The 16,927-nt window shown below is 37.0% G+C and overlaps 2 protein-coding genes across 4 annotated transcripts; one reads left to right on the forward strand and one right to left on the reverse strand.

Annotated features, from left to right (window-relative positions):
* Positions 1-835: 835 nt before the first annotated feature.
* On the forward strand, positions 836-6,566 carry LOC147288015 (heterogeneous nuclear ribonucleoprotein 1-like). 2 transcript variants are annotated; one of them, XM_086239927.1, is made up of 5 exons: positions 836-1,320; positions 1,423-1,544; positions 1,886-2,112; positions 2,460-3,657; positions 5,994-6,566. In XM_086239927.1, exons 3-5 carry the CDS (start codon positions 1,891-1,893, stop codon positions 6,005-6,007), a joined length of 1,434 nt encoding a protein of 477 aa, XP_086096053.1. In that variant the 5' UTR covers positions 836-1,320; positions 1,423-1,544; positions 1,886-1,890; the 3' UTR covers positions 6,008-6,566. The 2 variants fall into 2 exon arrangements, with proteins under 2 accessions (XP_086096053.1, XP_086096052.1); XM_086239926.1 differs by having other exon boundaries at positions 836-1,311.
* A 3,232-nt stretch (positions 6,567-9,798) lies between these two features.
* LOC147288016 (putative MO25-like protein At5g47540) lies at positions 9,799-12,714 on the reverse strand. Of its 2 annotated transcripts, none has more exons than XM_086241191.1 (11): positions 12,541-12,714; positions 12,180-12,341; positions 11,908-12,026; positions 11,746-11,820; positions 11,330-11,423; positions 11,092-11,151; positions 10,792-10,860; positions 10,459-10,557; positions 10,269-10,313; positions 10,039-10,141; positions 9,799-9,946 (listed from the first exon to the last, which is right to left on the reverse strand). In XM_086241191.1, the coding sequence occupies exons 1-11, from the start codon at positions 12,658-12,660 to the stop codon at positions 9,834-9,836; spliced, it is 1,059 nt and encodes a 352-aa protein (XP_086097317.1). In that variant the 5' UTR covers positions 12,661-12,714; the 3' UTR covers positions 9,799-9,833. The 2 variants fall into 2 exon arrangements, with proteins under 2 accessions (XP_086097317.1, XP_086097318.1); XM_086241192.1 differs by having other exon boundaries at positions 9,815-9,946; positions 10,039-10,082.
* Positions 12,715-16,927: the final 4,213 nt, after the last annotated feature.

Genomic DNA, 16,927 nt, shown 5'->3' on the forward strand with positions numbered 1-16,927 from the left:
TGTAAAGTTCTAAAATCTTACGAATGATGCTATTTACCACCCTCATGTTGCTCACTCCACAGTTTTAATAATTTCTGCTACAAATTAACTTTGCAGTCTTTGCATGAAATTTTTTTAAAGAATATCATTTGAATAAATAATAAACAGAAGATTTGGCAGCTATCATGGCCATGAGAACTTTTGTTTATTTATTAAAGTAGTGCCATAATCAACTTTTTTCTTCTACATAAAAGAGAACTACACCCTAAACTAGCCATTTAGACTAATCTGGAGAGCGATTTGGTTGTAATTTTTGTTTTAAAATAAAATAAAAAAGAAATTTGTGGTGGTTGAAATGAAAAGATGGATAGTAACAACACCCAAACTTTTATTTTGGGGGGTTTTAGTAGTACACAAATCTTATGTTCTCATATAATGACAATTAAATAACACTCGTGGACATCACATGCAATGCAAAAAAATTTAAGAATGAAAAAGCTATTAATAGAGAACAGATGAACTCATCAACATCCAATGGTTAAAAATCGTCCACATTATGGTGCATGCATCGTAAGTTTTTTCCACTTTGATCGCATGCAACCTACAAACTTTCTAGCAAACAAAAAAAAAGAAATCTACAAACAAAAGCAGGATCAAAAGAGACCAAGCAAAAGTCATCATTATCAACGGCTAATAGTATGGTTTTGGGTTCAATCTAGTGGTGTGATCAAATTTCATGGAGGTTGGCAGAGATGTGTAACATGATAGCAAATGGTGTTTCCTTTTTCCCAATAAGTATAAAAGGAATGAACGGCGAACGGGAGGACAAGTACTCCTTCCCATTTTATCAGATCAGAGAAAAACCACATTTTCGATCTCCAAAATTCTCCGGTTTTCTTCTTCTTCATAAATTTTGTTGAAGCATTTCACGCTAACACCTTTCCATAAATTTCAAATCAAATTCGCACTCACAAAATCAGAAAAAAAGCTTAAAAACGTTAAAAAAAAAAAAGTGAAAATATTTCATCTTTCATTTACAGGGTGCGTATATATTGCTCACAGACCTCTCAATACCTCCTCTTTCTCTCTCTAAAACTTCTGTTTCTCTCTCTAGAAATATACATTTTCTTAATCTCTCACCTCTCACTCATCTGTTTGGTAACTGAATTTGCATTTGGTAATCATATTAACCCCATTGAAAGAACAAACAAAAAGTTTGGAGGGGGCATATATGGAGAGGAGGTTGAACATGCCCTCTGTTCTTATTCTTCAAGTGCCTCCTCTCAGATCTTAATTCTCTTCAAGATTTGGCATCTGGGGTTTCATTAATCGGTGGGTATGGTGGGAATCTGATTTGGGTTTTTGATTTTTCCTGAATTGGGTGTGGATTTGGATCCTGCTGAAATTTGTGATAGAAATTCTTTCTGGGTTTGTTTTTTCTAGGTGTGCTTAATTCTGGTTCCACCATTTGATCGGTGAAGGATCGGATGCTTCTAAATTGAATCCAGGAATACTTGTTATTGAATCAGATTACAATCTGACAGTTTGTAACATTTCAAAATAAGGTACTGCTCTTTCTAGTTTGGTGGGTTATATATTTATCCGCATTTGATTCCGATCAGGTGAGTGTTTATTGTGGATAAAGGAGAGATTTTATTTGAGCTGTGGGTGTTGCTATGAATTGTATTGGATATTTGTCTACATTTCATTTGGTAGAATTGATTAGTTTTGTTTTTATTTTTTTTATTTTTTTATAGTATAGTATTGGATCCACTATTAAATACCCCTTCTTTTTTTTTAATTGGGTTTGAGATTTCAATAAAGTTTGCATTTTTTGCTTCGAGTTGGATTCAAGTGTGGTTTGCATTTGTGAATTTTCTCAAGCTTCAATTCTTTTGGCTTGTAGAGAAAATGCAATCCGACAGTGGCAAACTATTTATTGGCGGCATATCTTGGGACACAAATGAAGAGCGTCTGAAAGAGTATTTCAGTGCTTTTGGGGAGGTGGTAGAAGCAGTGATCATGAAGGATCGGACCACTGGCCGTGCTCGTGGTTTTGGTTTTGTAGTTTTTTCTGACCCAGCCATAGCAGACAGAGTCATAATGGAGAAGCACAACATTGATGGAAGAATGGTAATCAAATACTTTCTCTTGGATGAATGCACTTTTATCCTTCAATTGCAATTTTATGTTCAACCGTGCATTATGCTTTTCTTGTTGAATCACTGTAAATGTCTAGAGAAATCATTTCCTTATAGGAGTTACGGGCTGAAATGTAATTGCAGGAATTCATTTTACTGTGGTTCTCTATTCAACTAAATTCCAAATTCAGGAAGAGTGAATCATGCTTCCCATTCTTTTATCTTTCTTCAATGATCAGTTTTGTTAATGCATTACTTTATTCTTCTAAGCTGATCATTTGATTTGTAAAGCATGTATCATTTGATCTCTGTTTTTACCATTGCATTCTCTATTCTCAGGTTGAGGCAAAAAAGGCTGTTCCAAGGGATGACCAGAACATTTTGAGTAGAAACAGTGGCAGCATCCATGGTTCTCCAGGTCCAGGCCGCACAAGAAAGATTTTTGTTGGAGGTTTAGCATCCACTGTCACAGAGAGTGACTTCAAGAAGTACTTTGAACAGTTTGGGACAATCACAGATGTCGTGGTGATGTATGATCACAACACCCAGAGGCCAAGAGGCTTTGGATTCATCACTTATGATTCTGAGGAGGCAGTGGACAAAGTTTTGCTTAAGACATTTCATGAGCTGAATGGTAAGATGGTTGAGGTCAAGCGTGCAGTTCCTAAAGAGTTGTCCCCTAGTCCTAATCGCAGCCCTCTTGGAGGATACAACTATGGGCTCAGTAGGGTTAATAGCTTCCTCAATGGCTACACTCAGGGCTATGCTCCAAGTACAGTTGGAGGCTATGGACTTGGTAGATTCAGTCCAGTTGCTGGTGGTCGAAGTGGGTTTCCTCCATTTAGTTCTGGTTATGGAATGGGTATGAACTTTGAGCCAGGGTTGAGCCCAGGTTTTGGAGGAAATGCAAATTTTAATAGTAATATTAGCTACGGACGGGGATTGAGCCCTTATTATATCAATAATTCGAATAGGTTTAGCAGTCCCGTTGGGTATGATGGTGGTAATGGAGGAAACACATCTTTTTTCAGCTCGGTGACTCGGAATTTGTGGGGAAATGGAAATGGGGGACTTAATTATGGAACAAACTCCACAAGTTCCAATGCTTACATAGGATCGGGAAGTGGGAGCATTGGAGGAACTACATTTGGAAATACTGGAGTTAATTGGCGTTCTTCGGCAATTTCAGCTCAGGGTGGAGGAAATAATGTTTCTAACAATAGTGGGAGTCTTGGTTATGGAGCTGGCGATAACAGTTACGGTTTGGGAACCGGAGGCTATGGAAGAAACAGCGTCACAAGTATTGCCCCTACATCTTCATTTGCTGCATCAAATGGTGGTTTTGATGGGGCCTTCGCTGACTTCTACAGTAGTGGTTCAGTTTATGGGGATCCCACTTGGCGATCATCAAATTCCGAGCGAGATGGGTCTGGTCCCTTTGGTTATGGGCTTGGCGGTGCAGCTTCTGATGTTTCAGCTAAAAGCTCGCCTGGTTATGTTGGTGGTTATAGTGTTAATAAGAGACAGTCAAATACAGGTAAGAGCCACTTAGTTAATATGTTATGGAACTTCTGTTTTTCATCTTCTGTGATTTTCTTGAAAGATAGGGAACTTTATTTTAATAAGGTTTATACCAAACCTTCAATTTCTGATATACAGTGGAAACAAATGTTTAGCAGAGACACAGTCTAATTTTGTGCAGAGTAATTTGGATCCAGTTTATATTAGTAAAACAAAGTATCACCCGTTTCTTGAACTTGCTTGATTTGGCTATCTCTGCACAGCATCTACAAGCATGAACTAATTTGAATTGTTGCATCTGAACAATAATTCATGAATTTTTTTGTTTCCCTAGCTGATGATTCATGAAGTTTACTACTATAGTATTGGGTCTTAAATTTGGCTTGACATACAATGCAGGAGAAGAATTATGTTTTAGTGTGTAGGCTTTTTGGGTTATGATCCATTTTGTTAACTGTAACAATATGAATATGAAAACTATTGGTAAGCTTGTGATTGTGCTGCATAGTTCAATTGAATTGGGTGACTGGGTCTAGTTAGTGGTTCAATAGATTGAGTGAAGCATGATATTGCTTATCTGATAGTTGACTCTTCCCAATCCATGAATCTCAATGTGAAGTCCTTTATCTTATTGATTACATTGAATATTAACGGTTTTATCCTTCAATGGCTGGTCACATGTAACACATTGATACGGATTTGATTGTTACTTGAAGTACCTGGAATAGTCTTCTAGCTTATTTTTCCCCGTAATTTTTCATCAATTGCCCTTATTATGGATGATAAATTTGTTACCAGAGATATGGTGGCCTTTTTCAATTTATATCTTCTGTAAGAGGCTTTGGCAGCCTAGTGGTCAGGAAGTGTATTGCTTGAGAGCCTAAGGTTTATTAGGGGCTTTTATGCGAGTTTAGTTAAGGAATGGTGAAACTGTGGGACTTTTGCCACCCACCTATTGTGGATGGGACCCCTACTAACTTGAGTGTTTAGGGGCATGCTTAGTGTGATTTCATCATAGTGAACAGACCTAGACCTAGGCCTCCACACTCCACCTGGTCAGGCTTCAATTATACAACCACTCACTTTAATACCTCCTTAGTTACAAGCCCATGCTCCTAGGCTCAGCAAACTGTGCGACTTTGACATGAAAGAAAAAGGTTTTCAATGTTGGACTTTGGTGAAATCATTTTATTTGGCTTTTGTTGGTGTTGATGGAAGTTGTAGCTGGCCAGTGACCTTGTTTGTTACGTAACTAGATAGCTATCAACCCCTTGTAATCAGGGGCACGAGTCCCAAATGGCTATTGATTGTTCAGGGCTGAAGAGACAATCGACCATATTTTATCTTGTGACATGGTGTTGATGGGGCATTATGTGATCTCCTGTGTTCTAGTTTTGTGTGATGCTTAAGAATCTTCAGCTCCTTTGTTTGTGACTGGAAGATTATGCACTTCACATCAATGTTTTTTCCTTTCCGGAAGGAAAGGCATTATGATTCTTTCTGAGGGTGGAGCTCTCTTTTTCTTAAATTGAGTTTGCTTTCAAATTTTGCTTCAGCTGAATTTGAAGTTTTTTTTTTTTTCAATTGCTGTTCTAGATTTTGAATGCTCTCTCTCTCTCTCTCTCTCTCTCTCTCTCTCTCTCTCTCTCTCTCTCTCTCTCTCTCTACTCTACTCTATGCTTGTGCATAATTTGGGTCATAACTCCTGTTATTTTTTTATGAGATAATTATATAAAGTTGTTTTTATATGCTATGCTATGTATCTCTCTATTGTGCAACCCCAATCCCTTATGGTTGAAATATCAAGTAGATCCCTCTTGTTCTAAGGAGTTCTTGACATTGTCTTAGCAGAGGTCCTGCATATATGCTTTTCACAAAATAAAGTTGATCATTTTCTTCTTCCGAATATCTTTACTAGTGAAACGTTTCTTTGGTGTTCATAATTTCTGCTCGAAGGCAGTGCATCCTTAGTCTGTTAATTTAAGTAAAAATCACTAATGGTTTTTAGTCTCATGGATACATATTCAAGTGCTGCAATTAGGAGTATGCATCAAAGATTAACAACTAATAGATGAATTAGAGAGGGGCACAGAATTTAGTCAATCATTGAAATCTCATTTCGTGGCCGTTAAAGTCTCTTCAAATTTGAGGTCCGATTTGTTGTACAGTCCTGCCATCATTGAACAAATGACAGTTTAGATTATAATGGCTGCATATTGCTTGTTTAATGTAATGTTGCAACAGTTCTAAAAGATAAAGCATGTTGTTGTTAGCATAAACTCATGTTTTTCACTCGATTACTTATAATAATATATGTTGATGCTAAAGAGCTCCTTTTCTACTTTCTTTCAGGAATTGCTGCCTAGGATCATGATTTCTGATATCACAACATTGTAGGAGAAGATAATCTGGTGAAGCAGGTGAATTGTGAATTTTGCATACCACCCTCATTTATATATCTCAGTAAAAGAAATTTGGTTAGTAAGAGCTAACTGGGAGTGCCTGTTTTGAAGGATTAAGGTTAGAGATAGAAGTTACAATGGATTTTGTGTCACTGCTTGAGTTTTGAGTTACAATTTTAGGTTTTTTTGTTTTGGTCTTTTGAGTGAGATGTAAAATCAGATTGCGGGATATAGTCAGAAGTGTATCATGCATCTCCGGCAAGGCGGCGATACCCAAAAGAAAAAAAAAAAAAAGCAAAAAGAGATAGACTGATATATATATATTTTTTCCTTAGAATTTTATCTGTAACATTTTCTTGCAAAGTTGTGGGTTCTGGTCAGGGTATGTTTTTTTTTTATTCATTTGTCCCATCAGTTGGATTTTTTTTTTTGTACCTGAGATTAATGTTGATTTTCTAGTGTGAAACATTTAAGGGTTACCCATCTAGGGACCCCATGAATAAGTGATCGCATATTCTGATTCTTATTAGTCTCATAAGTCTGATAATTCTGAATGTAACTTGCTGTTGGGCCAGTCATTCTGGTGGGCCAGGACCCACTTCAAAACCTGGGCCAATTTTTGTGTGTAGGTCTCTCAGGCCCAAATATAGAAAAAGATAATGCCTAATTTGTGGGGAACTCTTCAGGATTTTCCCTTTTGATGGTTAGTCTTTTAGAAGTTAATGTGAAAAGAAAATTTTTGTGTGAATTAGTTGAGGGATGTGGTGGAACAAACAACATCATGATAAATTTGTAAGCAAACCGAAGTAGAACTCATCCAGGCAAAAAGGAAAGACATCCTTGTTTAGACAAACATTGGTTATGAACATGTAGTTCGTAGTTGCTATCGGGACCTTGATGCTCAAGTGAGTCATAGTTCAAACTAAGTTGGCAATCTTTAACATTACAGATTTACAGGTAACGCAATTTTAACCAGCACGAAGTGAAGTTAGCGAGTTTGAGTTTATCATTATTTGACACAAATACATATATGGCATAATTTGCTAGTATGAATAATAAATAGGTTGAATTAGTATCAAATACGAATGACTACATGATAAACTCATTTAATTGAATTGAATGAAAAACACGATTAATTTTTCATATTTCTTAATATGTATGGTATAAATTCTTGTTGAAATTTGGTCTTATTTTTAAGACTTTGCCAGATATAGGGTCAAGTTGATATTTAGTTTATGAGAAAGGTATGAGTTTGGCTTGGGATTAAGAGGGCTTTGTTTTAAGTTTAGTTTATAAAATATGTGAGTCAACCCGAATACACGACACAATCAATAAACGGATTGAGTTAGTGTTAAGTCATTTGACATGATTAATAAAATTGGTCAAGTTAATGATATTTTAAGAATTCCGACACAAATAAATGATACAATACGTACAAGTATGATCTGCTCATACAAATTGTCACTCCTAATTCTAATTCGACCCTTTCCCTTTCTTTTGGTTTCCTTTATATGAATTGTAGTTATATTATGATTTAAAAACCAAAAGACATGTGGCGAAAAAAAAAAAAACCAAAAAGACACATCACATGTGGACTGAACTTGTTTGTAGTTTTATAATAATCATGGTGCAACTGTTCTAACGTTGTCCTAGAATGGTAGACAACTAGAAGAGTCGAGTCTGGCAGTCTTTCATCTCACTGTTTACAATGTCTTACGAACTAAACTTCCCCAACAGCATCATCAGACGACTAAAAACTGAAATCAGCCAAGTAGCCAACAAATTATGATAATTGTTATATGGGTTAATTACAAATATATACCTCAACTATAAATCACTTGTCAACTGAGTATCTTATGTTCAAAAACTTTCATTTGGGTACATCAACTTCAATATTTCGTCAACTTAGTACCTCCGTTACTTTGACCGTTAGAAGGACCGTTAACTGCCTATGTGGCGCTGACGTGGCACAAGCAGATCCACCACTAAACGTTGACTTGTCTTTTAAAAAAAGCCACGTGGGCAAAAATTTATAAAAAAATCAATAAAACCCTTAAAATTATATAAGATTGAAAAAAAAAAAAAAAAACGAAGCCAGGCCCGGGCTCCCCTGCCCGGCCTCACCTCCCCACCTAGCCCCCTCATTCCCCCTTCCTCCCCCACCCTTCCCCCACCGAGGCCACCCCTTCCACATCCCCCGTCCTTCCCCCCAAACCCAGGCCATACCTTCCCCCCCCCACCCCACCCCACCCCACCCCGACCAGACCAGACCCGACCCACCTCCCTCCTCTCACTTTCTCTTTCTCTTTCTCTCTGCCTCCCCTCCCCTCTGCAACACCTCCTTCTTCCACCAATCCCCGCCCCTATCCTGCCCAACCCAGCCTCTTCATTTCCTCTCATATCACTTTCTCTTCCCCGACTCTCTGCAACTCTCTCTTACACATTACTCTTTTTTTCTTTTTTTCTTTCTTTCTTTCTCTCTCTCTCTTTCTCTCTCTCTCTCTCTCTCTCTCTCTCTCTTTCTCTCCGGCGAGTTTGGCCTCCTCCTTTCTCTGCAACTCTCTCTAGAATTTTTTCAGCCTCCTCCCCTTCTAACATTCTAGACCAGCACAACTACCACAAAACAACAGAAAGTTCACAAACAGAACAAAACGTCGTTGGCTTATCAGCTTCGATTCACGAGCTACGGTGGTCCGATGATTGATCCAAAGGCACCAACATGCTCAAAACAACGAGAGGATTCAATTGGGGGTGGTCCGACCTTGCATCGCTGCCGGGAACAAAAAGTCAACGGTGGAGCCCGACAACCTTTCCCTTCGAATCGCCGCCGTCACAGCTCAGATGACCAAATTGAAGGTGCCAAGAGACTCGCCGTGCCGAGGGGGTGAGAACCTAGTAGTGTTGCTGGGAGAGGGGGCGCCAGGGGGTGTTGGGGGTGAGGGGCGTCGGGGAAGAGGAAGAGGCTGGGTTGGGCAGGATAGGGGCGGGCTGGGGTGGGGGTTGCGATGGAGCTGACTGGGGCTGGGTGGCAGAGGGAAGGGCGGGGATTGGTAGGGGAGGAAGGGGGAGGGAGGGGGCTGGGTAGGGAGGTGAAGTCGGGCAGGGGGGCTGGTTTTTTTTTTTTTTTTGGTCTTTTTTTTTTCTATTTAATATAATTTTAATGAGTTTTTTTTTATTAATTTTGTACATGTGGCTATTTTTAAATGCCAAGTCAATATTTAATGGTGGGGTCCACATATGCCACGTTAGCGCCAACTCAGCAGATAACGGTCAGACTAACAGAGGTACTTAGTTGACAAAATATTGAAGTTGATGTACCCGAATGAAAGTTTTTGAACATGAGGTACCCAGTTGACAAGTGATGTATAGTTGAGATATAAATATGTAATTAACCCTTGTTATATTTTGCCAAATTGCTCTAAAATTTAACAATAGTGTCAGGCTTATAATTTAAAATATGAGTTCGGCTAATATGAAGAAAAAAAAAAGGAAAAAGAAAAATGATCACTCCTAAAATGAAACGAAGAGTGGTTCTTTCTCTGAAAATTTAAGTTAATTTGCAGAATAAAAGGAATTCTATAGGCTACTAAGTTCAATGCTTTTCTAAGGCTAATGCAGTTCTTGAAGCTTCTCATGCAAAATGAGAGTGCACTTATTTGGAATCGGTGAGAAATTGAAACCAAATGCATTTTTATTAGAATTTGAAAAATGATAAGCCCATATGTGGGCTACTCTGGGAACTCGAAAGAAAAAAAAAAATATAAAAACCCCCTCAAATTTTACAGTACATTTAACATGGAACCTCACAATTGTTACTAAAGCTGAGCATTGACGATATTTTGGGTTCAAGAATAGAGATCTCTTCAATAACTTGAGCTTTGTCTGCTTCAAACTGTTCATCCTCTGCAAGTGCAACAAAGTATTGTTTGATTTTAAAGTGAGTTCAAAGGATAAAGGTATGGACTGTAGTAGATTCGAAGAGAAAAAATGCCCACCTTTATCAATGTTGAAGTCACCAAGGAAACGGAGAAGCTTGGTCCTATTTGAGACAAGTACATTGACAATCTCAGGAGGCTTATTTTTGTTTGCAACAAATAGCTGTCAATAACAAAAAATAAAAAGAGAAAAAAGGGGGAGAGAGAGAGAGAGAAATTAGACTTTCAATAGATAATGCCTCAATTATTTACCATACTGAAGGGGTTAATTTTCTATATTATGCACAAACCTTGAACACATGAAAGGTCTCTAACTTGATTGTCTTCTTTGGATCCTGCAACATGTGATACCCAAAAAAAAAAAGGATTTAAAAAAGTACTGCATCAGTGTGTAGACATGAATCACATGATCATCCATGATGCACAAGTATGTGTCTATAGTTTGCATGGATGTACGTGAGAGAGAGAGAGAGAGAGTACCCTGAGAAGATTCATCAGGATTCTCATGTTATCCAAAGAGCACACATATTGAACCATCACATCAGAATTTGAGCGATCCAGTAACATATCTCCCAACAGCTGAAACAAATAATGTCATTAAAAGAAATAAAGCAAATATTCATATTCTTCCTTCTACAAGGGGCTCGTGGAGGGAGGATTAGACAAAATATGTCAGCTCACACCTCAACCTTGATAATATATACTCGATCAAATTAAATTAATGAAGACAGACAACGTGGTTCTCATGAACATATCCTAAAGACATTTAATGATACATGCAAGAGTCTCAGGATAAATATTATCTGTATATACCTTGATGGCCTGCCGTTTGGTGATGTAATTGGGAGATTCCAGCAACTGTGTATTATACTCTTGGAAGAACTGGAGCCGGTCAACAGTGGAGATAATTCAGATATTGACCATGATCGTTCTACTGAAACTTATAAAATCTAAAAGGCAAAACTAGCTTGAAGGTTAAGCATTAGCTGATGTTTTCCTGAATGCCAAACTTCTAAAAACATCTTTTGCACAATCAAATTAATTAGTCTGGAGTACAATGTTACAAGGTAGAAGTCACCAAACAACCAGAAGCATGTAGATTATAAATCTTACCCAGTCATAGTTTTTAGAAAGAAATTGGGCAACAGTTGATTTATGCCTGGTCATAAGCTCCTGTGCAAGTGTGCCAATGAGTCAGTGACCAAGCAAGTAACATTAGTAGCAGAAACATTGTTGTAAAGCATAAGTGTTTTTTCAAGACTTAAACAGCATAATAGTGTCAGTTCTTGAAATTTGATAATTGTGTAATAGACTAAAATAAAAGCATAATAACATTCAATACGAACTCAACTTTGAAAGTGGCCGCAGCATCTGATGCTATTTCAAAATTTGGAACTTGTATATAATCAAAAAACTTCTTCATGTGCTCTGATTCCAGGACATATCTGTGAATAACCAGACTCATTAATAAGAGAACCTTGAGAATACAAAAGGCTAAAACATTAATTTATCTAGAGATGTACATCCAGGTATTGGCCGGTAAGTATATCAGCAGACAGCTATTATTTTTCCTTTTTTCACCATAGCTCATAAGCAACAACCCTGCCTATTTATCTGTTTCCAACAACAAGATTTTGTCCCCCTCACAAATTGCCCCAAAATTTCACAAGTTACCAAATTGCTAGAAGAACCTATATCCTAACCAGTTGACACATATGTTGAACTTTAAGGAAACAAAATTTTTGAAAACCAATTGGTGTTGCTTACCTAGCAACGATCTGATGACGGATGCATTCCCTTGAAATTGCACCATAATATAAAGCAATATCACTGTCTTCATAACTACACAAAACCAACACAACTATTCTTCAACATTTTGATTCCACTGGCAATTCACATTTTATAACTTCTCCACAAATAAAATGATACCCTTGTATCAGAATGTCCATAACATCTATATTCCTCTCCAAGTACTCAGAAGCAATCAATCGTGACTGAAACCGTTGCCTTTGCAAATTCGCAATGATATGAGTGGCGTTTTTACGAGTCTGCAGCATAGCTTGAAAGAAATTAATTACTTAAACATAAAAGGGAAAGGGATGCAATTAAGTACACAAATTGATATATAAAACAGCAAGAAAGCAAATGAATCTTCTATTTGATTACAAGATACCCAGTAGCTAACCATGCTTAATGCTTACCCCCAGGTTGAGTTTCGAAAGGCAAACAATGAGAAGGCGGAATGTGTCCTCTTTGAAAAATTCCTGGGTAAGTTGCGCGCAAGCGTCTTTATTTGGCTCGCTTAAGCCATCCCCATACAGAACTGTTCTTATCTCCAGGATTGCTTTCGTTATTTCATCCATCTATACCAAAATGTAAAGTAAATGCCATCACAATCCATCTATATATATGTGTGTGTGTGATGTGCAATGAAACGATGCCATCAAGAAATAACTGAAAATGCATCCAATTTAAAAAACTCATCAAATTTCAACGTAAAAACAAATCCCCACATCACCAAATTAAAAAAAAAAAATGTCACCAATATAAAAAAAATTAGACCTTTTCTTTTCGCTTTTGCTCACGCATTTCCGGGTTTCCATGAACAAAGACGAGGAGGTCGTGCGTGTGCTTGACGAGCTCGGTGGGCGTGCGAGCCTTGGCCTTGAAAAGACCCTTCATCTTCAGTTTCTTTGCCGTCGGAAAAGACTCCTCATTGGTACAATGGTACCTTCCTCTTCCTCTTCCGTCTCCTACTTCGCATTTGGGGGTAGCGCCTCCAGAAAATTAGGGTTTCGGAGGAAGACAGGAAAAAAAGACGAGATTGGGAAGTTTAGATGGCACAGACAATCCATAACCGTTTTTTTTGGGGACGACAAGAAGTTGTTAGTTAACTTAGTTACAAATATAGGAACCGCGCCAAAGGGATTTCCCGCTTCAGCGCGTGCGCTCCACTACCCAATCAATTTGGGACACGTGGAATCTAAATATAAAAATCTTAAAAGATTTAGGGTTTTTTTTTTAAAGTCTATTTTTTAAAATTTACTATTCATCCGGCCCAAGCGCCACAGTAAAATACTGTAGCGGCCCACTTTTTAAAAAAGCGGTGCTACAGTAATGCCGTTACTGTAGTGCTACAGTGTTTTTAAAATGTCATTTTTCCCCTTCTTTTTTTTTTCCCCATTTCAGTACCAATTGGTACATAAACTACCCAAAAAAAAACAAATAATAATTTATGTATTTTCATGTTATAAACATGTTAAATAATAACCAATATAAAATACAAAAAATCAAGATGAGACATCCATAATCGTTTACATTTTAATAGTAAATATAATTGTTACTATCGAATAGTAACAATCACCTATTGCTATTGCCGGGCAGTAGCAATCAAGTATTATCATTATTTAATAGTAACAATCAGGTATTGTTATTGTTTGATAGTAACAATCACCTATTGAAGATAACTAACATATTTTGTTACTGTCATACAATAACAATCACCAAAATTCAAACCATAGAAAATTACAAAATTTAGATAGTAACAATCACCTGATTGCTACTGTCACATAGTAACAAATCATGTGATTGCTAATTTGATACTATCACACAGTAACAATCAGCTAATTGCTACTGTCATAGTGGCAGTTATTATTTATTGCCACTGTCGAACAATGACTATTCTCACTGTGTAAAAAAAAAACCTAGAAACAATATACATATACAAATCTTATGTATTTTTCTAACATAAACACATAAAAAACAAAAAAACTTAAACAAAAATCTTTGTTCTTTTTTTTTGTTCTTTTTTCTTTTTGGCCAATGTGACTGCAATTCCGAAGCATTGAAGGTGTCCTATAGCCAATAATGACAGCCAACAGCATGCATTTCTAAAACTCAAACCTGAAGAACAATAAACATAGTAAATTCAGTAGGCAAATACACACAGTTTAATTCCACTGCACTTGAAATTAAACTAAGTAGATTCTCAGGTTCAAGATCATTAATGTATCCACCAATTGCATCTATGTGTTCAAACAGCAAGCTGAATATGTACAAGACAAGCCACACATATACACATGCATAAGGAATCAACCAAAAACTCAACAATATTTTGGCATCTCCTCAGTAGTAATGTGAATAGACTATAAATATAAGTGAACATAAAACATACAATCACATTCAAAATTTCCTCATAAAAGGATAATGATAAAAGGTACAATAACTGTACAGAAACAAAAAAAATGTATAACTTGCAAGGTCATAAAGTTATTACTCAATTCCTTATGCAACTAAATTAAAATAGTGATTAAACCCCAGTGGCCAATTAATCAATCAGACAATCATTAACTCAACCATAACATATGTCACCTAAAAAAAAACACCCTAATCTATACATACTTTAGACAAAAGATCTAAACTTTTGAAGAAAAAAGCTAACCCGCCTTTGAAATCTTGAGCACAAGTCTGTAAAATTAACCCGAAGATCTAAAACAAAAGTGAAAGAATCAAACGAAAAAAAAAGGAGAAATGGATGGCGGTCTTACTGGTTGTTGTGGAGCGATTCGAATCAAATTTGATTGTGGGGGAGATGGGGGAGAGTTCAGAAAACCCGCAATCTTTCTCTCTCTCTCTATCTCTCTTTCTCTCTCACTGTCGGAGCTGTGAAGGAAATGAAAAGAAAAAAAAAGAGTTTTTGTGAAATTTGGTTTTGGGGATTCAGAGAGTAATCGATGGAGGTGTGGCATGGGTCACCATTCGAAGCTCTATGTTATCCAAGTGGATCTGCTTAAAGCCGATGACAACGACATCAAGTAGAGAACAAAAAGGGAGAGAGCAATTAAGCACGATGGCACCCATGGCCGTGCCCTCGCAGCGTCGTCGAGGTCTCTACAACATACTTGGTGTTAAGAAATGGGTTTTGGCTTTCTGGTCTTTGTAGATCTGCTGCAGAACGGGGAGAGAAATGGAGAGAGAGATAGAGATGGAGACAAGCAGAGAGAGGCAGATAGAGAAGGAGGGAGACAGAGAGTGAGAGACAGAAGGAGGGAGACAGAGAAGGTGAGATAGAGAGAGACGGAGTGCAGACAGAGAATGATAAAAGACGGAAGAAAGGACCGGTTTGGTATAAACTGGGCCTCCTTCAAAAACCAAAAAAAGACTTGGGTCTTAAAAGTAGTGAAAGTCTAAAATTGGACTTTATAATCATTTACTTAAAGATTTTTACTACCGGTAATAATAAAAGAGTGCTGCTATTTGCACACTTTTTTTTTTCTTTTTGCACACCCTCACCAACTTATTTTGTGAAATTACTTAATTGACACAAAAAAAATTTACCTTAAAAGACAACCCACATCATTTTGAAAAAAAAAAAAAAAAAAACTCTCCTCACACACTTCAAACCCAACACTCCTAAACCACAACTACACACCCCACCCTCAACCTCACCTCCAACCACAACTAAAACATACCCCACCCGTGACCCCATCTCCATCCTAAAATTGCCAACACCTACCTCCCGACATCAACCCGCCTTCATCGTCACCATGCATCCTGTCTCCACCATAGCCATTGAAAGTTGGAGACATGGCCTAATCTAAATTTTTTGGATTTGAATGTAAATCTAATGTTTTTTTTTTTTATCTAATTTCAATTGGTTAATCCATCCCAATACTTTTTTCATCTATTTGTGATGATTTGGAGTGAGGTTTTTTAAAGTGCAAGAGTGAATTTTCTGGTTATTCATTTTCGATAGACCAGTGTCGAACGACCTGCGAAACCCTATAATCTAAACTCGAAATTTAATCTTGAAACTCAGAAAACCCGCGCTCCAAATCATCTCAAACAGAAAAAAAAAGTCTTAAGATGGATTAACCAATTTAAATTTGATAAAAAAACCTAAATTTGCATATGAATAAATAAAAAATTAGCTTAAGGCATATCTATGGGTTGACAACAATGATTATGGTGTTATAGTAAGGTGGTGAGACCACCAACGGCGGATTAACAGTGGCGAGTTGATGGCGACTTCGACGGCTGAGTTGACGGTGGTGGAGACGACTCCGACTCTGATGTTGGTATACATGGGTGTGTTCTTGACTAGGATCGGACGGGCATGAGGTTGGGGGTGAGAGTGTATGTTGTCTGAAAGGGTTGAGTGGGTGTGTATTGTTTGAATGGATTGGGTGAGGTGTGTAAGAGAAATTTGGTAAGATTAATGAGATTTGAGGTATTTTGGTAATAAGAAGGGTGTGTTAAAGAGAAATTTTAAATTTTAAAAGATGGTAGAAGGTGTGTAGAAGAAAAGTGTGTGCAAAAAAAAAAAAGTGTGCAAATATCAGCTCTCTAATAAAAAAAGGATATACCTAAAATAGTGGAGCAATGTTTTTATTGTTGTATTCATATTGTTTAGGTTAATTTTTCTTTTGGTAAGAAACTTAAACTTAAAATTGCAAGTAGCACAATGAAAAATAACATCTTCAACTTCATATTGTTTTTGGGTAAACCCTAAAGCCTTTTATAGTTCTCGGATTTCTAGAATTCGAGTTGAATCATAAATATATAGTCCTCAACCTTCTATATATATTTTACGTGACTTTTAATTCTTTAACGTAACATATAAGATTCTATAAAATTGAAAGCCTTGAATATAGGGTGGTTTAAGATAGTTGTCTTGCTCGGCTATGACTCAAACGTTTTAGTATTGAAAAACATAAAGAGAAATGCTAGATGTCTTTTCTTTGTGCATTTTTATTCTCTTATCAATTTCGCAGTGCAATCTCTTGATCAAAACCATTTATTTCATAGACCACATTTTAAAAATTATTTATGTAAAAAATTAACCAAATCAGAAAGTACATAAAAAGATAGAAATACAGAGAAAACATAAAGAAAAGACAGCTAGCATTTCTTGAATATTACAAAGAACATAGACAAAGAATGTAAGTTC

Source organism: Dryas octopetala, chromosome 4 (assembly GCF_963921425.1).
Source record: "Dryas octopetala chromosome 4, drDryOcto1.1, whole genome shotgun sequence".
Classification (NCBI taxonomy): domain Eukaryota; kingdom Viridiplantae; phylum Streptophyta; class Magnoliopsida; order Rosales; family Rosaceae; genus Dryas; species Dryas octopetala.

Coding starts and splice junctions, on each gene's coding strand:
- LOC147288015 (XM_086239927.1), top strand. CDS start 1,891: ATGCAATCCGACAGTGGCAAACTATTTATTGGCGGCATATCTTGGGAC. Junction 2,113..2,459: donor ACAACATTGATGGAAGAATG/GTAATCAAATAC, acceptor CTCTATTCTCAG/GTTGAGGCAAAAAAGGCTGT.
- LOC147288016 (XM_086241191.1), bottom strand. CDS start 12,660: ATGAAGGGTCTTTTCAAGGCCAAGGCTCGCACGCCCACCGAGCTCGTC. Junction 10,314..10,458: donor TCCTGATGAATCTTCTCAGG/GTACTCTCTCTC, acceptor CACATGTTGCAG/GATCCAAAGAAGACAATCAA. Junction 10,142..10,268: donor AGACCTTTCATGTGTTCAAG/GTTTGTGCATAA, acceptor TGTTATTGACAG/CTATTTGTTGCAAACAAAAA.